This window comes from Xiphophorus maculatus, chromosome 11 (assembly GCF_002775205.1).
Source record: "Xiphophorus maculatus strain JP 163 A chromosome 11, X_maculatus-5.0-male, whole genome shotgun sequence".
Classification (NCBI taxonomy): domain Eukaryota; kingdom Metazoa; phylum Chordata; class Actinopteri; order Cyprinodontiformes; family Poeciliidae; genus Xiphophorus; species Xiphophorus maculatus.
In genome coordinates this window covers 3,917,381-3,945,187 of record NC_036453.1, presented here as the reverse complement: position 1 = coordinate 3,945,187, position 27,807 = coordinate 3,917,381, and the positions used below count along the sequence as shown (strand labels likewise).

The following is a 27,807-nucleotide window of genomic DNA, read 5'->3' as shown; positions in this document are numbered from 1 at the left end:
ACATCAGTGTGTATGGATCTAGTTTGTTAGAGTTTCTAAGATCATCATGGGTAGCATGTCGGATATGTTTAGGTGGATGTGGTACCACAGAAACTACATCATCATCAGCGTCACGCCCTCGCCTTTCTTCCTCTGCCTCTGTGCGTTCCCACCTCGGTGAGTGAGAACGAGCTTCACTGTTGAAATCAGAGTAATTTTTGTTTTATCTCACTCTGTTTTTCTGTTTATCTAACTGTGTTCTTACTCAAAGCGTTGATGTCAGACGTCCAGGTGATGACAACATGTCTAAACTGAGAGGAGAACAAATAGTGGTCAGCTGAAAGTTAGTCATGTTTGGTTAATCTGTGAACTTGCAATTCAATCTGATGTTTGTATTCCTCCAGAAATCACGCCAAATGGCTTAAAAAATGTTGTGAATTGCACAGCTGAAATCTTTAAAGACATCATTATTTAGTATTTTGTACCAACTTTACATGCATAGATTGATTCTTCATGTGGATTTCCTTGGATTTATGTGATGTGAAAACCTTTGGAAATAAATTACTGAGAGATTATGGAAGAAACAAAGAAAGTTTAAACAAATGTCTATAGAGCCTGAAAGAGTGATTGCTTAAAAATATCAAATATTTAAGTTTTGTGAATATCAAAAGAAGTTTGTTAAATATTTTGTATCAACAGAAGACCAAAAAAGTATGATTGGTTGGAATAATTTAAAATAAAAGTTGAATTGGTTAACTGTTAAACAGTTTGCATCTTTCTTTTTACTTTATCACTATTTGGAAAGACTGAGGAAGGTAAACAAAGTTAATTAGTATAAAAAAAAATAAAATATGTAAGTTTTTGTAATTTACAATTATATTTCATATTAATAAGTGTCCTAAATGCTTTTATCTGCTGTCAGCGTTACTGAAATCACAAGAATTTGTTTTTCCTATGTAGAACATCAAACCATTGAAATATGAACATTAGATTATATGCTGTAATTTGTCCAGATGAGTTTGATTATTGATTATTTTATATTAACAAACAAACAAAAGTAGACATGAATATCAAGTAAATCCTGGATTGATTACAATCACAGAGGAACAATTGTGTTTTCCTCTTTTATGGAAAAATTACATCAGATCTTTATATTAACCTAAAATATTTGTTTTTGTGAACATAAATGCTAAATTTCTATGCATAAAAGTCAACCAAAAGCCATATTATGAACAAAATGTTGATTTGATGACCACTGCCATGTTTGAAGCATCAGTTTTATCCAGTATTATACTAAACTAAATCTCCTCTACCGGCTTTAATTTAGCTTAAAGAAATGAAAATAAGATTGTAAACAATGTGTAAGCATATTTTAAGCTAAGCTGCGTTTATATTTGTTTGTGTTTGCAGGAAGCAAAGTGTGGCTATGTGATCATCCTGATGACTCTGTATTGGTGCACGGAGTGCATGCCTCTGGTTGTGACCACTCTTCTTCCCGTCATCCTGTTCCCAGCGATGGGCATCATGAAGGCCTCAGATGTAAAGTTCAAACTTTTACACCACACTTGTAAAAATCTCCTTCTTTTTTTATTTTAAAGTGGTTATGTTACTTGATCTGTGTGCAAAATTAACTAAAACAAACTGTGAAAATGTTCCTAAGGGAAAATCTACCCTCTTAAAAGAGCTTTATCATTTTTTTAAAACACGAATACATAAATAAGAGCAAAATAATTAGCTTACCACTACTTTTCTGTTTGAAAAGACGTAGCAAGACGTGAACATTTATTTAATCCTAACTGGTTTAATTAAATATATTACTTACCAACTCAATAATTACCAAAAAATTATAATTAAAACCATGTCATAATAAATTATATTACATAAATAAAATGATAGCAAACTGATTCACATAACAAGAAAAGGATGGGAGGAAAAAGTTATTATATTCGTCTTTATTCCCTTCTTCACTGTACGTTGTGAGTAAAATAGTTTAATATTTATTTTTAAGCTGGTTGATGTTTGGACATTGTTGTAGTTCCATATTCAGTTTGACTCATTTTACAGGGATATAGAATGTTTTCATAGTTGTTTAAAAACTTAAAATTTTGAAATTCTGTTTCCTTTAAGTTTACTTTGCATGCATAGCTGTTCATGTAAGTTTGTTTTATAAATCATCAGCAGTATGTTTCTATTGATTATTTATCCCGCCCTAGTTTACAGGAGGGCGGTAAACTTGAGTGTCAAACTCAAGGCCCAGGGGCCAAATCTGGCCCGCTGTGTCTTATTATGTGGCCCTCTAGACTCCAAATTACATCAATAAATCCCTCCAGTTTTTCACAAATCCGCAAAATTCACACAGAATTAACAGATCCTCACACTGTTTTCTGATTTTACTGCAATTTTTCTTCAGTCACATTTGACCAAAAATGTGGCTGAAAATCCATGAGCAATACAACGATTAAAAAGTCACATTTAACATCACACGTTAGCACCAATATCGTAAAAGTTCCTTACAAATATTTCTAAATTAACACCACAAAATCTGCGACTTTGATCGAACAATCACAAAATCCTGGATGGGCTGATCACTGTGAAAAGATCTTTGATATTATTTCATTTTAAGAAACACTTATTGAATGCTGAAGCAGTTATTTATTGATATTTTAACAGTTTAATGGGTTTTATCAGTACATTCTGACATAACCGGCCCTTAAAGAACATTCAGATTTTTGATATGGCCCAAAATGAAAATAAGTTTAGATGATTGCTCTGCAATGCCTTAGTTTTGCTACATCGATTCAGCATGCAAAACATGGAACATTAATATACTATAAATTTCCATGGGATTTTATATAAACAGATGTCTAAAGGTATCTTATGTTGTACACGCATGCGGCTTTCTCGAGAAAGCGTCAGCGGCAGAAAATGATAAGAGATAAGAAGTATCTGTTATAAAACACAGTGATGAAAGGTTGTTCAGTCTTTCGTCACGGAAAGACTGAACAACACTAAACTGTTGGTGGTTTAGTGAAAACAGTAAAGATAAGATCCTGAATGGACTCTTGGAATAAAGGAACTGAGATACACTGTAAAAAATACACAATAAGCTTAATTCAGTTGTGTCCAAACGTTTTGCAAAATTACCAAGTTGAAAGCATTCAGAGGGCACAATTTATTTTTTAGCTATTTCAGTTAAAAATTTTAAATTATTTTATTAATTATTTTCTTTTTACCTCCTAAGCAACAAATTAGCTTTTATTTTAATTAAAACATCAAAAAAAAAAAGGTTCTCAAAGTTACACCGTTTCCTAACTGGTTTAAATTTTTGTTTAATCCCAGCAACAAAAATAAGAAGTGTGTTTGAAAACATTTGCCTACATATAATTATTGGGCCAGTTTTGGGGTGAAAGTCACTGGAGAAACATTGGTTTTGTCCCTACAATTTTCTATTTAAGATCTAATTTGTCATCGAACATTTTATATAAAAGTCTCTATCTGCACCAGCACCATTTAAATTATTCCTAAATTGCAAATGGCTGCTGGGTCTCACTTTGGACCACCCCTGTGTTAAATTTATGTGACCTGGAGCCAGTTTCCTTCAATGTTATGAATAAATATTCTTGGGATTCTTTTTCAGGTCAGTGTTGAGTATTTGAAGGACTCCAGCATGCTGGGTGTGGGCGGCTTCTTAGTGGCCATTGCGGTGGAAAACTGGAATCTCCATAAACGCATCGCTCTGCGGGTTCTTCTCCTGGTCGGTGTGCGTCCAGCCCTGTAAGAGGACAAAACTTGTGATGTCATTCAAATGGTAATTTGTTTCAGTAATTCAGTACAAAAAGTAAAAGTCAAGTACTTTCATTCATATAAATGAGTAATTTACTACAACATATAATTGCTTTAATTTTGATGGTTATAGTTTAGTTTGCACTAAGACTAATGAAAACAAATTTTAAATACACAAAAGTAATATTAATAGATAACTACACTACAAAAACACAAAATCTTACCAAGTATTTTTGCTCTAGTTTCTAAAGGAAACATTTAGTATACTTAAAATAAAACAAAACTGATTTATAAGTGACTAGATATAGGGCTTGTTTAGAGTCAGGACTTTCTTAATACCAATGAAAAAATATGTGTTCTATTGGCAGATTATTTAACTTATAAAATGGGAAAAATGTTTTGTTATAATTTAAATAATCTGCCAGTTTAACTAGTATTAAGCCAAATACTGACAAAGATGGTGTCATGGTCTGTGTGAGTTTGTTGGTGGACCAAGAGGCAGCTTGTAAATTAATAATATTTTTTTTATGGTGAAAAACATAGAAAAAAAATCCCAGGGAGAAAGAGCAGAACAAAAACCACAAGTCCAAGAAAAATGCCATTAGCAAATAAACAGGGAACATAACAGAGCAGAAAGGTTTAAATACTGTGAGGATGAATGGTGGAACGAAATACCTGGGCTGATGAGCTAATGGGTTTCAGGTGTGAGGAGAGAGAGAGAAAACGGCACACGGGGCGAGGGAGAGTAGCAAGGAACTAGGAAATGAATCTAATATTAAAGAATAACTAAGAAACATAATTAAAATAGGGTAACAGGGAATAACTAGAGACAAGAAATAAACATGAACAGAAACACCAAGAAGGACTGAACTAAAGTAAAACAAAGAAAGAGACTCAAAACAACCCAGGACATGACAGAAGTTTACATATTTATTTATTCATTAGTTTCAACTGAATTACTGAAATAAATTAAAACCCAAAGAATTGTTATGTCTACATGCTCCTTAACTATTTCTCTGTTTTATTTAAGTAGAAAATAAAAAACCCAAAATATTCAATAATCTCAAAGTGAGTCCACTCTCACAGGTTGATGACGGGATTCATGATTGTGTCGGCCTTCCTGTCCATGTGGATCAGCAACACGGCCACCACAGCCATGATGCTGCCCATCTCTCAGGCTGTGCTGCATCAGCTGCAGGCGACAGAGACACGGGCAGAAGAACGAGACCTCCAGAGCGCAGCAGAAGATAACCTCGGGTTTGAGATGGAGAGCAGAAAAATCAAGGAGGGAATCCCAGATGAGAAAAACACAGACACAAAAGGAAATGCCTTGGGTGAGTAAAATCTAAGTGGTTTGAAATGATTCTTTAAATATCCTTCTCACTTTGTGGAAATGCAGTTCTGCCTCCAGTGACGCCAGAGTCCAGGAGGAAAGCCATTGAGGAAAAGTACAACCTCCTGACTAAAGGGATGAGCCTGAGTGTGTGCTACTCTGCGAGCATCGGTGGCACTGCTACCCTGACGGGCACCGCCCCCAACCTCATCCTCAAGGGTCAAATAGACAAGTGAGACATCAGCTCAATCAAATGCATTCAAATCGGCTTGTCCTGCTCTTCTAATGACTCATTTTTCACCCAAAGGCTCTTCCCTGGAAATGGAAACGTGATCAACTTTGCCAGCTGGTTTGGCTTTGCTTTTCCCAACATGGTGCTCATGCTGGCGATCTCCTGGCTCTGGCTTCACTTCATGTTTCTTGGCTTCAAGTAAGACAACCAGCAGTTGCTGCTAAAATCTTACTGAAAAACGAAAACTGAACTCAGGAAAAATGCAACAGCAATTGAAAAATATGAGAATAATAGCAAAAAATCGCCCAGATACGTCACAAACTGGAACTCTGAGTCTCTGGGAGTGATTGATCCTTTAGTGGTGGTTGAATTGGCCTCACTTAACGTCCAGGTGAGTCTTTCCTTTAATCAGTCAGACTGAGATGCCCTGCTGTCTACGAGGATTCCCAGATAACACCCATTTACAGTCATTCTTCGCAACTTTCTCTAGACTCTGAACCGGGTATTATTTAGTGACTGATATGGTAAGGCTTAGTTAGAAGAAATGGGATTCATACCCCAGTCAGTTCAAATATTCTGGAAAATTGTCTCCACAGAAAGTAGACTGCAATCATAGGTGGGCAGAGCACCCAAAATCAAAAGTAAGAGTAGCTCTACTTCAACATATTCTAAAATGTAGCTGTCCAAGAAATTATTCAGGTAAGAGTAAAAAGTATTTAGTGAAAAGTCTACTGAAGTACTGAGTAACTGATCAAATTATCAGTCACTTAATCTTTTAAAATTACATCATCAGACAAAACAAAAACATAAAGTTAAACGGAAATTTGTAGTATTTTAATGACTAAAATGACAAAAAATAAATAAAATCAAGCAAAAGAAAATTTTTCAAATCAGTTTCTTTCAATAAGAAAATTTATGAAAATTTAACAAAAACTGCAGGTGTGTGTCTGTGTCTGGTGAAGTTTTGGTTACATTTTGTTTGGTTTTTCATTCAGTGGGGAGAGAATCCAGAATTTTTGCTCAAGTAATATTAGTGATACTTCATAATAAAATTACTCAAGTAAAAGTAAAAAATGTTGTAAAAATACTCATGAAAGTAATTTTTAAAAAAAAAGTTACATAAGTAAATGTAACTAGTTACTACACAACTGACTGCAGTCAAGTCATCTTTTTCTCCTAGTAGGGAGATGGCTTCTCATGAACGTCTTAAAACATCTTAAAATCTAAAAGCTTGTTTTTAAAATCAGAAATGCTATCAAAGTGCTATCTGTGTGGCTCTGATCTTTCTGCTTGTTTTTATTCACTCAGCCTGAAGAAGTCTTTCGGTTGTGGCATGAAAAGTGACAGAGATAAAGAGGCGTATGCAGTGATGAAAGAGGAGTACAAGAAGCTGGGCGGCATGAAGTTTGCAGAAGGAGCAGTACTCACCATCTTCATTTTGCTTGTGCTGCTGTGGTTCACCAGAGAGCCAGGCTTCATACCTGGCTGGGCCACAGTTCTCTTCAACAAAGAGGATTCGTGAGTCACATGGTTTCCCTTTGTGTTGCATCTTATGATTTTAATTGAATATTTCAGTGTTGATTTCAATTAATTCTCTGGAGTATATGCAGCAAATATTTTTGAATAGATGCTTTTCTTGCAGTAGTGAGTAGTTAGTTTGGAGAATCAGGCGATAATCTTAATGTGTGTTAATCAAATTATAAACTCAGCTCAGGTTGGTTCTGTTTCAAAACTATAACACCACATGTTCTGATATTGTTGCACATTTTCTCTTGACTTTAAATACCTTTGTACTGAGCAGATCTCTTTCTACATATTTCACACATGTCAGAGGTACAGAAAAGCTAGTTGAGTTGTGGTGGGTTCTGGTTATGAGTAAAATGGTAAGATCATCAAAAATCATCCTGACACGACAAATTATTAAAATAAATATTTTAGATGATACTTCAAAGTTTCATTGTTTCCTTAGGTTTGTGTCAGATGGAACAGTGGCCATCTTTATGTCAATGCTCTTCTTCGTCATCCCATCTCAGCTGCCCTCATGTGGCAGCTATGGTTTCACCGAGGCAGGTGAGAGTTTACCTGGACCTTCGTCATTATTTCTTGTAAGTCTAGGCAGTCTTTCTTAAACTTTTTATTAGCTGTGATGCGAGTTCAAAATGGTATACTACAAGGGATTATGTTTAAAATTAACAATAGATAAATGGCTTAAGATCGGGTCACTAAAAGTTTCTCAGGGTGGGTAGCAGAACTTTTGTTTTTGAACTCCATGCGACTTGCTCATGGTTTTATGTAACAGGTAAAAGGATTAAGGCGCCTCCAACTCTGCTGAACTGGCAGGTGGTCCATGAGAGGATGCCTTGGAGCATCATCCTGCTGCTGGGAGGAGGATTCGCTCTGGCTACCGGCAGTGAGGTGAGAAGATTTTAATTACGGTAATGAAACGTTCTGTTGTTTTACCAAGTCAGTGCTGGAATTTGTAGATATTTTTGACTAGGTCTGAGCTTCCTCTGGCACAGGTGTGTCAAACCCATTTTCATTTTGGGCCAAATCAAGATCATAAATGCTCTTAAAGGGCTGATTGTGCCGGAATATATTGATAAAATTAAATTATATTATTAATTCCTGACATTAATCAGACATTAATGTCCCTGATTAATGGAGGGACAGTAATCGGACCCTCCATTATTTTGTGTTTGTTTTTGTGATTATCTGAAATAAAAATCAAAGTGTTTGTGATACTAAATTAGAAATATTTGCAATATTTGCACTTATGTACGATATCAATTAAGGCATGGGCAGCTGTTTAATACAAGTGAGAAAGTTAGTATCACTTAAACTTGATGTTTTTCATGCCAAAAAATCTGCAATAATCTCCCAATTATGCATTAGTGCAAAAATGATTTTTTGATTTTGAATTTCCACAATAATTTGCAAGAAACTAAAGGGACTAATTGACGTAATCTGGCAGTAAATGGATAAACTGCTTTGATTTGATTAATAAAATAATTTAAGCACACTGTTATCTTGACGGTTCTATTTATTTGGCCACATAAAAACATTACGGCGGGCCAGATTTGGCCCCCGGGCCTTGAGTTTGACACATGTGCTCCAGCACTATTTCCTCATAAAGGGATCTTTAGCTATAATGGCAATATCACAAACTGATGTAGATTAATTCGCTTAAAATCAGGTGGTCTTAGGTCAGATTAACATTTTCTTCACCTGCTTTATGTTTCGCTTTACTTTTATCTGTGCAGATTTCAGGTTTGTCTAAATGGCTTGGAGCTAGTCTGGCTCCCCTGCAGAAAATCCCTCCGTTTGCCATCTCCATTCTGCTCAGTCTGCTGGTGGCAACATTCACCGAATGCTCCAGCAACACAGCAACCACCACCCTGTTCCTGCCCATTCTTGCTTCAATGGTAAACTGAGGGAAACATACTGTACGTTGTCACATATTCTTGGTATTTATTGGTGTTTACATTTGTTTTGTTTCTCTTAGGCCACAACTATCCAGTTGCACCCGCTTTACGTGATGCTGCCTTGCACCATCGCTGCCTCTCTTGCTTTCATGCTGCCTGTTGCCACACCACCCAACGCCATCGCCTTCTCGTTTGGAAACCTCAGAATCTTTGACATGGTGAGACTTAATCACACCAATACATAACCATGTGGTTAATTTAAAAAGAAAATGGTGAACCAAGAGTGTTAGATTCACTAGAATATGGTTCCTTTCTTCTTCAGGTGAGAGCTGGATTCATACTGAATATCATTGGGATCCTCTGCGTAAATTTGGGCATCAACACCTGGGGATACGTCATGTTTGACATGGACACGTTTCCTCAGTGGGCCAATAATACCCACAGTAAACCCTGAACCACAATAACAGGAGTCTATAGATCTGCTAAAGCAGAACATCATGAGGTGAGGTCTGGTTAAACCCAAAAATTATACATAAGTCCAAGAAATTACCTGAGTAAGAGTAAAAAGATATTTGGTAAAAAGTCTACTCAAGTACTGAGTAACATTTCATATTTAAAAATGACATAATTAGGTGGACCAAAGTGTAAAATTAAGTGTAAATTTTTGTACTTCAAAAACAAAAATGACAACAATTAATGTAAGTAACACAAAATAACAAAAGCAGGCAAAAGAAAATGTTTCTAAATCAATTTCTTTCAATATAAAACTTATAAACTTGAACAAAAACTGCAGGTGTGTGTCTGTGTCTGGTGAATTTATCTTATGTGGATAATTTTTTATGCTTTAGAATACATCTTTCTGCTTTCTTTTCTCTTATTTGTTACTGATGTCACTTTGTTTCAGCTGTGGTTGATGTTAAAGCGCTTTATGAATTAAACTGATGTTGATGAAATAAAATTAATGTCAATTTGTCAGGATCTTTAATTTCCCTAAGATGACTAAAAAAGAAAGAAAAACAACTTTCTTCATTTTTATATACTTAAAGGCTTAGAAAAGAGACTAATGTATAGTTATTGAGTTTTTATATAGTGTACATATTATTTTGCAATACACATGTTATAAGCAAACTATTCACTACAGTATTCTCAACATATTTATATCTTGCTTAACTGTTAGGTTCATTATTAAATCTGTTTTTATTACTTCCTGATGTAACATACAGAAGAATCTGTATATAATATACTTTGTTATTTAATTATAGTAACAATTTTAAAGGACAGATTAAACAATACTTTAGAAAACTACTAACAATGTAAGTTTCATGTTGTGAACTGAATATGACACCAGAGTTAATTCAAATGACATGTTTTCTGTCATTTCTTTTGTTTGTTTTCATTTAATTTGTACAAATGTTTTATTGTCGTAAACCATGTATTGTTCAAGCTGTAAAAATATCAGCTACGGTATATTGCTGCAGCTAAATGTGGATCCAAAATAAACCAACTTCAGTTGTTTATTTTATTTTTTATTTAATCAGTATTTATTTAATTTAAAAAAAGAACATTGCAAAGAGTTTCACAAATAAATGTGAAAATTTATTTTGTTACAAACAGCAAAGTTTTGTATGTGTTAGAAGCGACCCCTGCTGGTCATTTGAGGAACTGTAGAAAAGTATTTCATCACATAAAATCACAAACTTCAATATTTTTATTGGGATTTCATGTTTTCATATTTCATGGGATATCATAGATAAACACAAAACAAGTTGTATTGATTAACAAAATGTATCAACCCTTTAATGAATTAATCAAACCATTTATTGTTTTGGTTATGGATAAGCTAGTGTCTTGTGGATCCAAACAAAATCCCAGCTTTCTCTTTTTTTGCTAAGATATAAAGAATTTGTTGAAAATGTGTTGTGTTGAATTTTAAACCAAAAAAAATAAAAATAAAAAAAGTCAGAAAAACAAGCTATTCCACAATTTTACATCTCTGTATTTTTATCCCCCCTCTCCACCCCCCCGCCTTTATTGTTTTTATTAGGTTAATTGCATATTTTCTTATGTAAACCAACATCTTACAGTGCATTTGTAGTTTGAAAAAATGGCCACTTTTCCTTTTAACATTGTGTAACTGCATCAGACTTTCCATTTTATTGATTTCTGGGATAAATAATCAACCAAAAGCAAACACAGAGGTTTCTTCTGCCAGATTTAGTCACACTATTACGGATTTAAACTTTTAATCTATATATAGAATTAGCTGTAAATATTTTCAGATAGATTTTTCTTAAAATGTTAAATTAATAGCTCTGGCGCCATGGAAAGATGATGCCTAGCGTTCATTCACAGATGTTTGTTACTCCCGTTTACCAGCATTAAAACTTTGCAGTCACAGTGAGTTTACAGTTACATTATATATTTGCAGATATTCTGACCCAGAATACCACCCTCCCTGCCCTTTAAAAAAGGAGAGTCAGAATGATTTAATGCTCTTAAATGGCATACAGCAATTAAATTAGGATTGCAAGTGGACTTTAGTTGTCAGTAAAATCTGTAATTAAGTAATACTTGGACTGCTGCCATTTCTCCAATATCTCAAAGGAACGAAGCAGAGAAAATACAGAACTGCTGAATCTCACATGGCACAAAAACATTTAAGCTGTCAGAACTGCTGTTGGTCCAACCGACACACTATATGGCACTAAATCTAATTAGCAATTTGTTTAAAAGTATTCCTGTTTTTATGATAGCTATTAATCACTAAGCAAATCATCTGCCAGACTGTCGATGAAAAAGGAGCTGGCTTTAGTCAATGATCAAACCTTGAAAGTTCTCATTGCATGCTGTATCCAGTAGAATATTCACTCATATAAAAAAACTATTTGGTTTTTAAAATGAATGTATTATAGTGATAGTGTCATAATAAAACCATATTCTTTGATTTCTTTACTCTTTTCTTGCTTTACTACCACTTGTAGTAAGAATGCAAAATAACTGCATTTTGCAAACCAAAAATAAGGTTTATGTTTTTATTCCAAGATGGCAAATCTGACAAATGTTTCAAAAACTTGTATAGCTACAAGTTGAGTAACAAAAAATAACTTTCTGTTTGTTCTATTTTGTTGATGTTTGTTACAAAACATAAAACTATACCTGAATCTTTTAGCTGCTGAAATCTGTGTTTTGGTTTATAGTTGTGGATCGTATGATCTCTTATCTCACATATAAAGTGCAGGAATAAGTAATTTATAAAACACACAAAAACTTGTAAGGGAATAGTTTTTAATTATTATTTCACAGCTGTTAAATTTTGCATTCATATTCAGAATCGGCCATTTCTTTACCGCTTTACTGGCCCTTTGTGTCTGTATTTGAGACAATACTGTATCCATAGATGTTTGCAAATAGGGGAAAGAACTTGTAAAAAAAATCTTTTTTTCTGAAACTCTAAGTTTTAGAATAAAATTCTTATGTAAAAACTTGGAAGGTTCAAGAGCTGGTATTGCATTATATTCTCTCTAAAACTAAGCATAAAGAAATGTATTTACTTTGAGGAGAATAAAAAGCTCAATCTTTAAAGTTGATGCCAAGTTAAAATTGAAATTATTGCTTATATCCCCTTTTAAACAATTAAGAGTTTAAAACTGCAGTCCTATTGAAACAAAATATAAATTTGATTCTTAATTTTATGTTCAGTAACAGGTAAACTTAACAATTTTGTTGGAAATAGAGACAACAGAAACTAAAATATTTATACCTTTAAAAGAACAAGGTACTACTAGCCTGTTACACATTATGAAAATATTTAAAAACAAAATATATAGACAGTATTTTTATGTATTTGTGGAAAATACATATCTCCTTAAATACTAGCCACATGAAATGCTTGAAATGTTGTGAATGCAGAACTATAAGTAATGAAACTATCGATTTAGATGGTGCTTATTATGTTAGTCAGTAAGTAAAAGAGTTTAGATTCAAGTCTATTTTCCCCTCAGTCATTTTGTTTAATGCTGGTTTAGGTGAAAACATCCATTAAAGGTCATGAACTTATTTTATCGATAAAAACATTTAATATGAAACGAGAGATTTGGTGTGAAAACTAAAAGCAAGGCAAAAAGAAACTTTAAAACAACACAACAAAAGTAATAAAGACAATTCATATGATCAAGAAATTAGTAATCGAAACTATTAATTAGGATTTAATTTACGTTTCCCAGTTGAAACATCTTGGATAACACATTCAGGAGTAAAACTTGGCCTCTGGTTTTTCACCTCAGGTTGTGAAAGCTGAACTCTTGCAGACCTTGTATTTCAGACTGTCAGCATGCTCCATCTTAACTGTATTCACGCCCCCTGACCTTTGGTTACACATGATGGAGCTGGACTCCTCCACCTGATAAACTGACCATTGTTTGTCTATCATTGGCTCCATCTGTCTGCGCCGCCCCCTTCCTGTACAGCTGCCTCCCTCTTTACCAGCAGCTTCATCTTCCTCGCTGTCCAGGATTGTGGACAATTTGTTGTTGAGTTAATGTTTGATGCGCTAACTTAGACAGAGAGAGTAACTTGCATTCGCTTTTTCTTTTTACCAAAGCAGCTTTCTCCGCATCTCCACTGTTGGATCTTGGCTGAAGTTTTCCCACCTGTCCGGCCTCCTCCTCCTCCTCTTCCTCACACAACACCAGTGTGTCTGGATCAGCTTCACACCTACCAGGCTTTAGCAGAGTTTTCTAACACAGTTTTTTTTTGTTAGAGTTTTAAGATCATCATGGGTAGCATGTTGGATGTGTTAAAGTGGATGTGGTACCACAGAAACTACATCATCATCTTCATCACGCCACTCGCCTTTCTTCCTCTGCCTCTGTGCGTTCCCACCTCGGTGAGTGAGAACGAGCTTTACTGTTGAAATCAGAGTAAATTTTTGTTTTATCCCACTCTGTTTTTCTGTTTATCTAACTGTGTTCTTACTCAAAGCGTTGATGTCAGACGTCCAGGTGATGACAACATGTCTAAACTGAGAGGAGAACAAATAGTGGTCAGCTGAAAGTTAGTCATGTTTGGTTAATCTGTGAACTTGCAATTCAATCTGATGTTTGTATTCCTCCAGAAATCACGCCAAATGGCATGAAAAATGTTAAAAGAAGTGCACAGCTAAAGCTGTTTGGTACCAACTTCATATACTGACATTGATTTTTCATGAAATTTCTTGGCAAATCCTTTGCAAATAAATTACAGAGATTATTGGAGAAACATAGAAAGAAAATTTTACATGTTCAACAACAACAAAACATCTCCAGACTACCTGTAAAGTTACTTAATTATCTCAAATAACTGCAGAAGGAAACATAATATTTTCTTCTGCAGTTACTTGTTGGATTGCTACAAATGAAAAGACCAAAAAAGTATAATTCTAGATAAATGTAAGCCAGCATGATAGATTGAAATTCTTCAAAAATAAAAAATGTCTAACAGTTACATCAATGCAATCCTGCCTGTTCAGGCTTTACAACCCAAAAGTAACAACTTCAAAAGTAACAACTTTCTTTTTATTTCATCAGTTTATGAAAGGACTAAGAAAGGAAAACAAAGTTAATTAGTTTCAGAAAATGTTAAATATTTTTGTTTTTTTATAATTTATTATTGGAGGCCTATTTTCATCTGCAGTCAACATAACTGAAATCTCAAGAATGTGGATTGAGCCTTTTCTACACATCTGATCCTGTTTTTTGTTCGGATGAGTTTGATTTTTATGTTCTTGTAATAAATCCTTTACAGCCATTTTTAATTACAGGAATGTTATTTTGTAACACTTTTTCTTTTCCCCCAGTAAAAATGCAAAAACATGAAAAGTAAACGAGATTTTTCTCCATGATCAGATTTCTTACACAATCCAAAACCTGGTCGACTCTGCTGTCTTGTCATCAAAGCTTCCTGAGAAGTTTTTTTTAATATTCTTTCTTTTTTGTTTTTGAACTAATAAAGCTCAAGTTTCGAAATGTCATGAAAAACTGACCAACGAATGGCTCAAATGGTTTATAAAACGGAGACACTCAAATAGACTCACGACTGTTTATCAAAATAAATAATGAAGGCAGATGTTGCATTACCTATATCAAATTTGCAATTAATACCCACCGTAAAAATCACAAAAAAACATATCTTCAGTAATTTTGGTGTAAATAAATATTTGGAACCTGCATAAAGGATTTTGTCAGTGGAAACTTTTGTGTTGGGTAGTTTAAACTGTGTTTTATATTTTTTCTGAGGAACTATAAACGCTGTCTTATGAGACAAGAGCACAACAGTTTGTTTTATGATCTAGGGTTGCTACTATCTGCCTGTCTAAAGTCTTATTACCTTTTAAAGAAATGCAGAGATAAGACAAAGGACATGAATGTTGTATAACTTTACAGTAACTCAGCGTCTATGTGCCTTTGCTTGAGTAAAATGTGATAAAATGAGCATCAGTTTTTAATATACAGTCAAACGTTTTGTCCCCTCCACATGGATATTGATCCATACTTTTCTTATTGGTGTATGTAGCTGATCACAGCTTGTTCAGATATCTTACCCAATATGTTTCTGAGAAATGACAGCACATGGGTTAACGTCTGAGTTGTATCAATGCCATGGTCCTTGAGTAACTTTATTGCTTTGCTCTGTGACACAGAGCTTCGTTATGGTGGGAACAGCCAGGATCAATGCCAAACTAAACCTAGAATATTCTTCTTGGTAGATCATTTGATCTTGTGTTCTTGGACACCAAATCTACTGGATGAGAATCAATCCTGCATGGATGCTTTACTGTCTACATCTGGGGTGTCCAAAGTGTGGCCCGAGTTCAAGAAAGTTACAAATTTGGGCTTCCCGTAGAAGTATTTGATATAGATCAGCGTCTCTCATACTTTTTCATGCCGATGACCACTTACCCCATTTATCAACACTCAAAGACAATCTAAGTGGAAATTGCCCCCACAATAACCCATTTTATTGAAATATTAGTCTCTTAACTCTTTGTTCCTCTGAATGTGAAGGGTGGGGGGGTTTGTGCTTCATCCTGATATAGAGATGACTTCAGACCTCTATTTTAAATTTGTGTGAACATAAACACAACATTTCTGTGCATAAGAATAATTTCTTTTTGAAGCATCAGTTTAATCCTGGAGCTAAAATATAAGAACTTAATCTCCACCAGCTTGGATTTAATGTATGGAAATGAATAATATTTGGTTGCTATGTAAGCATATTTGTGACTAACTTGTTTTTTTATTTGTGTGTGCAGTATTCGCAGGAAGCAAAATGTGGCTATGTGATCATCCTGATGGCTTTGTATTGGTGCACGGAGTGCATGCCTCTGGCTGTGACCGCTCTCCTCCCTGTCGTCCTGTTCCCAATGATGGGCATCATGAAGGCTGGAGATGTAAAGTTCCTATTTATACTTTTATATTTCATTATGTCAAATTGTAACCAACAAAAAGAATACTTTGGGTTTGTTTGTTTTTTTAAGCGGGTATGTTTCTTGATCTGTTTGTAGAAATATACTTGTACCTGCAGGAGAGTTAACTGAGATTGGGCTCCAAAGGGAAATTCTGCCATCTTAAAAGGCCATTTTCAATAATTTTATAACTTTGCATTGAGGTTTGTCTTATTAACATTTATAACACATAAAGGCTATTCACTTCATTTTCTACCCAACCCTAGATTACATCAAATCATTTCTCTGAAACATCTTAAGTTTTGAAACAACTGTTTATCATGCAAAATGCAGTACAATGCAATTTGGTTAAGTCGATTGGGAAAATGTCAGCAGTGTAGCGGAACAAACAATAAAACTTTAAAGAAAGGATCGTCTTTTGGATTTTTTGGTGTCAGTGACTGGTCCTACGGCTGGGGAGGCCTCCGGTGGTCGACTGTAACGCGTGTGCCTGGCCATTGTGTGGCGATGACCGGGGGTGTGGCTTTGCATTGGTAAAAGGGCTATCCCGAGGCTTTCATGATGGCGTCCTTCCTCTGCTGCTTTTCCGTGCTCTGCTGGCCCCCGGCCTGGTGCCAGCCTGTGGTCTGGTTGGTGGGGCAGTGTAATGCATCTTGGAGAACCACAGCTGTGGCTGGTGAATTGTGCTTGACTTGAGGCAGTGGGATGGATACCTAAGTGGCGTGGGTGCAAGTGTAGTTTCATAGATGGGTGGACTGAGGTTTCTGGGGTTGCTGGCGTTTCCTGCTCCATTCCTTTGGGGTGGGTACGTCGGAGGTTGTAGCTTGTACTTTAGGGGGGCTCTACACCTTTTTGGGTGTGGAGTTGCTGACATTTTAGTTGGTCAGGAAGTGATTTTGAAGCTAGGGTTAGTGTTGGCTATCCCTGGGCTGAAGTTGCAGTGATGATGATGCTTATTTGTAAGGTTGCAGGGTGAACTGATTGTGATCTGGTGTTTGGTTGGACGAGCCTACTGTGGTTGCATGGCTTCTACTCAGCTCTATTTTTAGTCTGGTGTGGCGTCATCCAGGTCCTTCATATTAATCTCGAGTTGCACCTGTCTGTAATTTGGAGGACCAGTATGAAAAATAGTGACTTATAGTCTGGAAAATACAATATTTCAAGTGGAGGATCATAGTGAAAGTTGTAATTCTCCATTTATGAAAGTAAATCTTTTGGTAATTAGACAACAATTCTAAGTGCTACATTAAAGGAAAAAACAAAGAAAGTGTTAACTTGAACAGCAAAGAATGTCTCCGCTAGCTTAAGATAAGAGATAACAGTTTTAAACCTGCTTCAATGATGGGTTGTTCTGTCTCCTGTTTAGTGCATTTGAGATATGGACTCAACATGAAGACACTAACAGTAAAGATAAAAGCTCAATCTGAATTGGCACTTCAGTAACTTTAATATTTTTGGCCCTGACTGGTAACAAAGGAACTGAGAAAATGTGTAAAAATTACACAAGAAGCTTTGAATGAGTGTGCTCAGATTAATTTTAATTTCTTTTGGACATAGTTTTATTGCCATGAATTAATATTCTTGTTATCTTTTTTCAGGTCAGTATTGAGTATTTGAAAGACTCCAACATGCTGTTTGTGGGCGGTCTCTTGGTGGCCATTGCAGTGGAGCACTGGAACCTTCATAAACGCATCGCTCTCCGTGTTCTTCTCCTGGTTGGTGTTCGTCCAGCCCTGTAAGAGCTTAAAGCCTGTGATGCCACAGATACAGAGTCAGCAGCTGAATCTTGATCAAACAAATCATCCTCCAAATGTTTCAGTAATTAAATGCCCAAAGTAGAGTAATATACCAACAAGAGTTAATTTCTTTAATTTGGTGATTATGATTTAAAGTTAATGAAAACCCTAAATTGTTTTTAGAACATTTAAAATTTACAATAAAAACTATTTTAAAGACAGAAATGTAATGTCAAGTCTGCTGACTTGACAGCTGTTAAGAAAATATTATGCTGACTATAAAGGTTGTTGCTAAAGAAACTGGGTGTGCAGAGAGTGCTGGATCAAGAATATCAATGGAAAGTCATGTAGAACAAAACAGTGCAAAGAATATGCATTGGCAGCAGGCATGGCTACATTCACAAGGTGTGCATTGCAATTGGAATCAGTCCTTCAAGACCCACAACCTTGCAAAAGATAAAGACTAAAGATAAAAAAGACTGGACTGCTGGTCACAGGGTCCAAGGTATTGTCTTTGGACAAAAGCACATTTTTCATTCCAATGTAAAAGAGACACAATCCAAGTTGCTGAGGTCCAGTAGAAAGTTTCCACAGTCAGTGATATTTTGGGGTGTTATGTCATCGCCTAGGTCTGGTCCACTGTGTTTTATCAAGTCCAAAGTCAGAACATTCATACACCAGAGCACTTCATTCTTCCCTCAAATGACAAGCTTTATGGAGATGCTGTTTTCATTTCCAGCAGGATTTGGCACCTATCCACATTGCCAAAAATAAAAAAAGGACAAACACAGTTTATTGACCGTAACAAAAGTTGCTCAGGCTAAGTATCCACAAAAGATACTGTGGAATACACTTTTTATCAGGCCAACATTTCTGCTCTAAAACTACCCTTAACTTTGGGTTTTGGCCAATGAGCAAAAATGGTCAAAACTGAGAAATCAAATGCATTTAGTATGCCACTTATTGTGTTTTAAAAAAAAAAGTTGAATTACCTGCACACATTAATGTCCAAATAATATTTTCTTGAACTATATATACCGGTACTCCTTAACTTTTTTTCAATATTTTAATTAAATTGAATATAAATAAACAAATGTTAATCTCAAAATGGGTCATGTTATGCAGCTCATGTCAACCATAATTGTCTTTCTTCCACTCTCACAGGTTGATGATGGGATTCATGATTGTGTCGGCCTTCCTGTCCATGTGGATCAGCAACACGGCCACCACAGCCATGATGCTGCCCATCTCTCAGGCTGTGCTGCATCAGCTGCAGGCGACGGAGACACGGGCAGAAGAACGAGACCTCCAGAGCGCAGCAGAAGATAACCTCGGGTTTGAGATGGAGAGCAGAAAAATCAAGGAGGAAATCCCAGATGAGAAAAACACAGACACAAAGCTGCAGCAGGAGAATGGAATAGGTGAGTAGAATCTCAGTAGTTTGGAAGGACATATTATAGAAAATAATTCTTTAAATAGCCTTTTCACTTTGTGGAAATATAGTTTTGCCTCAAGTGACTCCAGAGTCCATGAAGGAGAACACGAGGAACGAAACAGAGGAAAAGTACAGCCGCCTGACTAAAGGAATGAGCCTGAGTGTGTGCTACTCTGCGAGCATCGGTGGCACTGCTACCCTGACAGGCACCACTCCCAACCTCATCCTCAAGGGTCAAGTAGACAAGTGAGACATCAGCTCAATCATAAGTTCAGAGGGTTTAAATTATTCTCCTGCTTCTGCTCTTCTAATCACTATTTTTTCACCCAAAGGCTTTTCCCTGGGAATGGGGATGTGATCAACTTTGCCAGCTGGTTTGGCTTTGCTTTTCCCAACATGGTGCTCATGCTGGCGATCTCCTGGCTCTGGCTTCAGTTCATGTTTCTTGGCTTCAAGTAAGACAACCAGAGATATGAAATATATTGAAGCAGTTTCAAGTATTTTGGTTGTACCTAAATTGTTATTGATGAAACAAAAGCTGAACTCAAGAAAAACCCAAAAGTAATATCTCCATGGAACTCCAAGATAGTGATGCACTTAACAGAAGAGAAATATAACAACAGCCAAATTACCCACAGTTTAATGACAGATACGACTACTGATCACGTCAATCATAAGGGAATGGGGGTTATCTGGTACGAAATAAATACACAGTTAACTTTACAGACAACATGAATCTTCAATACTCACACTTTCCTCCCACAGGTAATGTTTCCACTTATAACAAAGTGCTAAGCTAACATTAGCGTGGAAGGCTAACATTAGCATGTCTGCGTTTTGTTTTGATTTGATGTGTTGATATTGAACATATTTTATTGCTGTTCTAGTTAATCCTGTGTTGAGAACTGTTATGGAAAATGACCACTTTGAACATCTTAAAATCTAATAGCTTGTTTTTAAAATCAGAAATGCTATCAAAGTGCTATCTGTGTGGCTCTGATCTTTCTGCTTGTTTTTATTCACTCAGCCTGAAGAAGTCTTTCGGTTGTGGCATGAAAAGTGACAGAGATAAAGAGGCGTATGCAGTGATGAAAGAGGAGTACAAGAAGCTGGGCGGCATGAAGTTTGCAGAAGGAGCAGTACTCACCATCTTCATTTTGCTTGTGCTGCTGTGGTTCACCAGAGAGCCAGGCTTCATACCTGGCTGGGCCACAGTTCTCTTCAACAAAGAGGATTCGTGAGTCTCTTTATTTTACATTTTATGACTTTAGGTTAATATTCCGTACTTTTGTTCTTAACAGAGTATCAGTTCAGATTGTTGTTTATGTTGGTTCAATCTCTACACCGTTAGATTAAATTTAATTCCAATCGATAATCTAAAGACGTCCGCTTCAGCCTTTCTTTAGTGATATAGTTTGGCCGCCATCCAGCAGGGGGCGCCGGTGGTCGTTCATAAGCGGAACTAGTGATACAAAGTAAAAGATTGCGACAGATCAAAATGGAGGCCTGTGTGGAATACAAGCTACACTTTATGCGGTTCTGCTTTGAAATATCGACAAACTCATTAACTTTCACCTTAATAGCGCTTATTCAGTCGAGCTGCGTGACGGAATAGCGTCAGTTTATTAAAAAAAATATTGAAGGCTAAGAAGGCGAGGATGGTATGACGGATAAAAATGGTAACATAATGGAAAAAAAAACATTGCGCCAATAAGCAAACCTGAGGGCTGTGTAATGTACTTAACTTAATTTTAATGTCCCGTCCTTCTTTTTTGATTGTTGATTCAATGTTGCATGACTTTGTGTTTTTGTGTTTGTCATGACGTAAAGCGCTTTGAAATGCCTTGGTGCTGAAATGTTCTATACAAATAAGATTTGATTTGATTTGATATGAATATGTCTACATTTAAAATATATTTATATATTATAAATATGTCTAAGTGTATTCATATGAGAAATCCACAATTTTCTATTTATTCAATCAGTGTTTAAATTCAGTATATTATAAAAAATAACCTATTATGTTATGGAAAGATGGTCAGCCTTCTTAATGCATGAGAAAACTCAATATTTTTAAGAAAATGGCTGCTTGTAAATCAATTTTAGATTAATTTTCATCCATACTCATGCTCTGACGTTGCTGCACATTTCACCTTGACTCTAAATATTGTTTTCTGTACAGGTTTTATTGTACATAATGAAAAATATCTTACAAATAAATTACAAAAATATTTTTATATAGCAAAAATTAGAGTCTTGATGAAGAGCTTTCATTAAAATCTTGATTTCATTTTATAGTTCAGACATTTTTATTGAGACCTTCTTAAGTAACTTGTGTTGTTTCCTTAGGTTTGTGTCAGATGGAACAGTGGCCATCTTTATGTCAATGCTCTTCTTTGTCATCCCGTCTCGGCTGCCCTTATGTGGCAGCTATGGTTTCACCGAGGCAGGTGAGAGTTTACCTGGACCTTCATATTTCTTGTAACCCAAATTATTTAAGTTTATATATTAAAATGTTTCTTCATGTTACAGGTAAAAGGATTAAGGCGCCTCCAACTCTGCTGAACTGGCAGGTGGTCCATGAGAGGATGCCCTGGAACATCATCCTGCTGCTGGGAGGAGGATTCGCTCTGGCTGCCGGCAGTGAGGTGAACAACCAGAAACTTCACGTTTTTAAATTCACAGCTTTGCTGGTAGTAATAATCTGTAAGCTGTCACATTGTGCCTTTAACTGCCATAAATTATTTCATACTACTAAACTTCATTCATTTATCTGCTGATTTATACAGCTATTTAATTTTTTATATGTTGTAAATTTAGTCTGTTTGTTATGTATTAATATTTAAACTGTTTTTTGTAAATTATTTATTTTACATATTTTTGATATTCACAATTCTAAAATATTTTCTGAATTTTTTCATTTTCTACTTATTACTTATTTTATTACTTTTCAAAAGGGTTTTTATTTACAGTGTAATTAATATATACCTGTGTAATACTTATGCACTGTAATTTATTAATTTAATTATTTTTATAATTAGAATTTTTTAAATTATATTTATAGATATATTTATATTTTTTATTTCTACTTATTCATTTTTTGCTTATTAATTTTATGTTAAATCACAGAATCTAGATTATTTTTATTTTTGCTAATTTATTTTTGCTAATCTTAATTTTTCTAATTGAAAAAAATAATTTTGCTGAAATTATTTTTCAGCAAAAATAATTTCAGCAATAGTTTTACAATACCCGATTCATCTTGGGTTATTATTATGATACATACATACATGTTAAGTTAAATTATGATCAGTAATATAAACAAATAACTTGGGGGATAAATTTATGTTTTTGGAACTATAGATAGTGTGTTATATCATCAGCAGAAGAGTTTGACTGGTCCTCTAACCAAATGTGCTTCAGTTTTACCAACTTATTACTGAAATATGTAAAATGTTTTTCATGGTGTACACTATTTCTTTGTGTTCCCATAATTGAAATCTCTCAAACTGATATAAATGTATTTTTACTAAATAGCTGTTAATTAAGTCAGATAATCGTAGGGTAAATGTTCCTGTTATCTTCCCATATGGATATTTGCAACTAATTCTTTCATAATCTGTGCAGATATTTAACATGTCCTGCACCTGCTTTATGTTTCGCTTTGCTTTTATCTGTGCAGATTTCAGGTTTGTCTAAATGGCTTGGAGCTAGTCTGGCTCCCCTGCAGAAAATCCCTCCGTTTGCCATCTCCATTCTGCTCAGTCTGCTGGTGGCAACATTCACCGAATGCTCCAGCAACACAGCAACCACCACCCTGTTCCTGCCCATTCTTGCTTCAATGGTAAACTGAGGGAAACATACTGTACGTTGTCACATATTCTTGGTATTTATTGGTGTTTACATTTGTTTTGTTTCTCTTAGGCCACAACTATCCAGTTGCACCCGCTTTACGTGATGCTGCCTTGCACCATCGCTGCCTCTCTTGCTTTCATGCTGCCTGTTGCGACACCACCCAACGCCATCGCCTTCTCGTTTGGAAACCTCAAGGTTATTGACATGGTGAGAAGAATTTAAATATTTAGTTATTACTCACAACCATGTGGTTAATTTATAAAGAAAATGGTGAACCAAGAGTGTTAGATTCACTAGAATATGGTTCCTTTCTTCTTCAGGTGAGAGCTGGATTCATACTGAACATCATTGGGATCCTCTGCGTAAATTTGGGCATCAACACCTGGGGATACGTCATGTTTGACATGGACACGTTTCCTCAGTGGGCCAATAGCACCTACAGTAAACCCTGAGTGGCTGCCTGTAATGCCCTTTAAAGTATTTCTATATCTGTTGGCACATTGTGAAGTGGGGTCTGATTAGAGCTGTGTAAATTTGCTAACTTATTTTATGTATAAGTTTTGATGCATAAAAGACATTACTCAGTTTTATCCTGAGTCCCATCCACTGACCAGTAAGAAAAGCTTTTAAAAAGAAACAACTGGGGTGCTGTGGTGGCACAGGGGCAAAGCATGACCCACGTTGAGGCCTTAGTCCTTGTAACAGTGGTCGTAGGTTCGATTCCCGGCCTGGCGACATTTGCCGCATGTCTTCCCCCTCTCTGATTACCCTGTTTCCTGTCAAACTACTTTCAAATAAAGGCCACTAGAGCCAACAAAATCTTTAATAATAAAAAAAAAAAGAAACAACTGTCATGCAAAATTAAAAACGTCAATTTGTCCAAATTTGTAAAACTTAAAGGTTTCTATTCCACCAGAGATGATAAAAAATAGACTTTATTTAAACGAATACATATCATAGATGTACAATACAGACTATTGTATGATTATTTAATTATGATATAGTGTATATATTTTTATACAGCAGCTTGATGAAGTATAAAGAAAAAACTTTAATCCATGCAATTTTTATCTTTAATTTTTTTAACCTTGTATAACTAATAGGTACATTGTTAAACCCGTGTTTATTACTTCCTGATGTCAAGCTCAGAGCAGAAAAAAACATTGGGGTTTTTTTCCTTGTACACATTTTTCTGAAAGTGTCTTCACCTCATTATTAATCTCATTTACAAATGTTGCAGATATCTTTCAGTGATTTTATTTTTATCCTGTTACTCTAACAGTCTTACATAGAAAATTGAAATAAATGTAAATTAACTTTATGTGTTAATTTAATTTATTGCTGAAAGTTTAATTACAATAAGTTGTAACTTTTGGTTGCATTTTTGGTTGTGTTGTGTTTTTTGTTGTACTGTTTTTAAAACAAGCACAGAATAAGACTTTTTCATTGTTTACATACCGTACTTTGTTTTTTAAATCTAATTTTTAAAAGATGCACCATTTAGCTGCTGAGCAAGTGAAAAAACACAAGCTTGTTCATTCAAACTCAAATTGTCAGAATGATTTTGTCTTAATAAAATGATATTAAAATATTTGTTTTGGTTTGTCGTACTTGTAGAAAATTGTTTCTGTGGGTCTTTTACCCATTCACAGATAAAATCAGCCAGCCAAGGATTAAAATCTTGTGAAAGTTGACTTGTGATGAGTTTATGTCTTTAAACAGGATTATGAAGGCATTTTTTAGAAGAAGATTCCAAATAAATGCCCAAGTACCCCGGCTTCATTAATATAAGCTGATTGGAGGAAAAACAGATATTTTGTAAACGTTTATAAAATAAAGTTTTTATAAATCTGTGTAATTTTTGAGAGTAGACAAGTTGCTGCAGATGAGATATTTGAGAAAATCTCTTTTTGTGTCTGAAAGCTGCACTTTATTACTTTACTGCTGTAAAAATGAATGGAAAATGTGTGTCTCACTTGGTATTTATCAATGCTTTTAGGTTTTCTAGGCTCTATAAACTAATTTTGGGGATGTAGTGAATACAACAATCTCTCAGGAACCAGTGAACTCTTTAGGTCATTCTTTACCCTTACTGTTGGGAAACCTATTTATTGCGATAAGCAGCTTTGGAGAAACGTACTGTACAGTCCTTCTGCAAAGTCATCAGTACAGGTCACTGATACTGAAAGGTAACAAAGCTCCTTTGTTTCTGCCGTCTGTACATCTTTAGTGCTTTACCGTCTTGCCTATCAGGTCACATGTTTTATTGGCAAACTGAACAGACTTTCTTATGTTAGTGGTATCAAAATAGCCAATTTGACCTCAAATGCTTGAGCTGAACCCAAACACTGAAAAATCCATCATAGCATTCACATCAAGGACACTTTGAGCATGACCTACATAAAGCACAAAATTGATTTTTAAAGCATGAAGAATGAATTTCTTCCACTCACATGATCATAAAAATAAGAAAATATATTTTTTACTGTTTATACAGTAAAAAAAATACTGTGTAAGCACCCTGGTTCTTTTAAGAGTCCAAATGAACCTTCGTCTCTTATTTCAGAAATAAAAGCTATCTACTGTTATTTTGAAACAATACTCCTTACTAATACTGTACTGCTTGATTGTTTAGTTTTATTATCTGTTTACCAACATTTTGTTTTTAATAAATTATGCCATCATGCACTGCAAACCAAAGGATCTTGATTAAATATTTTACCTTAAGCACTATTTAAGCAGAACTTTCTTATCTTCGATTTCATTCATCATGTTTCTCAATTTGTCCATTCAGAACTGAACTCCTGTTGTCAATACGTCACTACATTGTGTCTTTCCCCCCTCCGAAAAGGTGAAAGCAGCAAATCAATAGCAGACAGGTGTTAATAAATCTTTGTACTGCGTGTACAGATGAAGGATAACTGTGAGATAAGAGGCTGCCAACAGGACGATGCAGATGTGAAAGGCCGCTGTCTGTCATGTTCATTACGAGAGAGAGTGTAATAAACTAGAAATACAGATGTCAAAGGGAGCGCGTGAAAGTAAAGTTTTATGCTTCTTCTAAATTACCTGTAATATGCAGGGGATCTAAATCAATTCAGATTTCATTAAAAAGCAATTTTGTTATTTAATTCAAATCAAATAGTAAAGGCTTTATTAAACCCAATGTTATGTGTTTTAAGTGTTTACTCTTGTTAGTAGCTTACAGCTACTTATCTAAGCCCTTATCGTACACAAAAACCTTGAAATATATCACTGTTTGCTTTTTTTGAATTAAATTAATTCAAAAAGTGAATTAAAAAATAAAGTCAATTAAAAAAATTAATGTTTTGTCTGTAAAGTTTTAATGTCTTAATATGCATTTGTCTGTTTTCTGTTTGTTTCTCAGTGAGCACTAAGAGTCGGGACACTGTAATGCTTCAAAAAGTCCAATAAATCTTTATTGTTCATTTCTTGAGACTCACCAACATCTGGAAACTTTAAATAAGTTCAAAATAATTTGTACGACTCACAACAAGTCATTTAAAAATCTCTTCTATATATTTATGAAACATGTTCCAACAAAACATTCAAGTCAATTAGTTTAATTCCCAATCAAATCCCGTCACATTTTTAAACTTTTACCACTTTTTTTTTTTGCAACTATAAACCAGAAACGAATCCGGGCCAATGTGAATCACATAAAAATGTGTCATCTATACGGATCTGAAGACACATCTGGTTTCCTTTCAACTGATTGCTTGTTCTGCACTCCTCTGGTTCAACCAACATGTAGACATATTTTAAATTAGTCAATGACACAACTAATCAAAACATATAATGCATCAAACCAGAAAATATGTAAAAACGAACACCTCCCCTCCTAAAATTCAGACAATTATTTGGATATTTCTGACTGAAGTGTGCATATTACAGTTTAGAGGCATCTCATGACAGATCTCCTTCAAACAAAAGGAGTTTATGAAGCACACTCAAAATCACTGGAATATGTAGAAGTGAAAATAACAGAAACGACTATGAGGCAAAAATCAAGAGAAATAAATGATTTGTTTGAACGCAACAAGAAAAAATATCCAAAATATTTTATTGTGCTACGTCTTTCAAATATATATTTTTCTAAACCAAAAGTTTGCCTGAAATCGTAATTTTTCATCCTTCCTGCAGAGAGGAGATGACAAACTTCACTTTAAACCAAACAATGAAACACAAGGCTGTTAAAAGTATAACCAAAGCACAGATGACAAAGTGCATTTCTGTCCACATCAGACCAGCCACCTTTATGAGTTTCTCTGTAAAAATCGTCGCACTTTGAGCACATACAGCACTTACATACGGCCTACGGTTATTACAGGTCAACGTAGTCGACAATCAAACCAGGAACAGAACGAGACGAAGCATAAGTCTCACGAACTTCGAACTAATCACTGCTTACTGTGGAGGAAATTAACTAATAGCTTCTGGAAATCTACTTGACCTTTGGGAGGCAGATTAGAACATTGCTGACATTTAAATAATATTCTTTATTTTACCAGAGAGGTGTTCATGCCTCAAACAAACTTTTACACAGGGAGAAAGACACACACAATCGTAC

The 27,807-nt window shown here is 35.1% G+C and overlaps 1 protein-coding gene and 1 pseudogene across 1 annotated transcript; both read left to right on the top strand.

Moving 5' to 3' along the window:
- The first annotated feature begins 40 nt into the window (after positions 1 to 40).
- Positions 41 to 9,453, top strand: LOC102218746 (annotated as a pseudogene).
- Positions 9,454 to 13,236: 3,783 nt separating this feature from the next.
- Positions 13,237 to 24,809, top strand: LOC102218497 (solute carrier family 13 member 2-like). Its single transcript, XM_023342715.1, has 12 exons — positions 13,237 to 13,634; positions 16,038 to 16,175; positions 17,789 to 17,925; positions 19,091 to 19,347; positions 19,430 to 19,607; positions 19,694 to 19,816; positions 20,389 to 20,598; positions 21,711 to 21,811; positions 21,894 to 22,009; positions 23,044 to 23,205; positions 23,286 to 23,423; positions 23,537 to 24,809. Exons 1-12 carry the CDS (start codon positions 13,524 to 13,526, stop codon positions 23,666 to 23,668), a joined length of 1,803 nt encoding a protein of 600 aa, XP_023198483.1. The 5' UTR covers positions 13,237 to 13,523; the 3' UTR covers positions 23,669 to 24,809.
- The last annotated feature ends 2,998 nt before the right edge of the window (positions 24,810 to 27,807 follow it).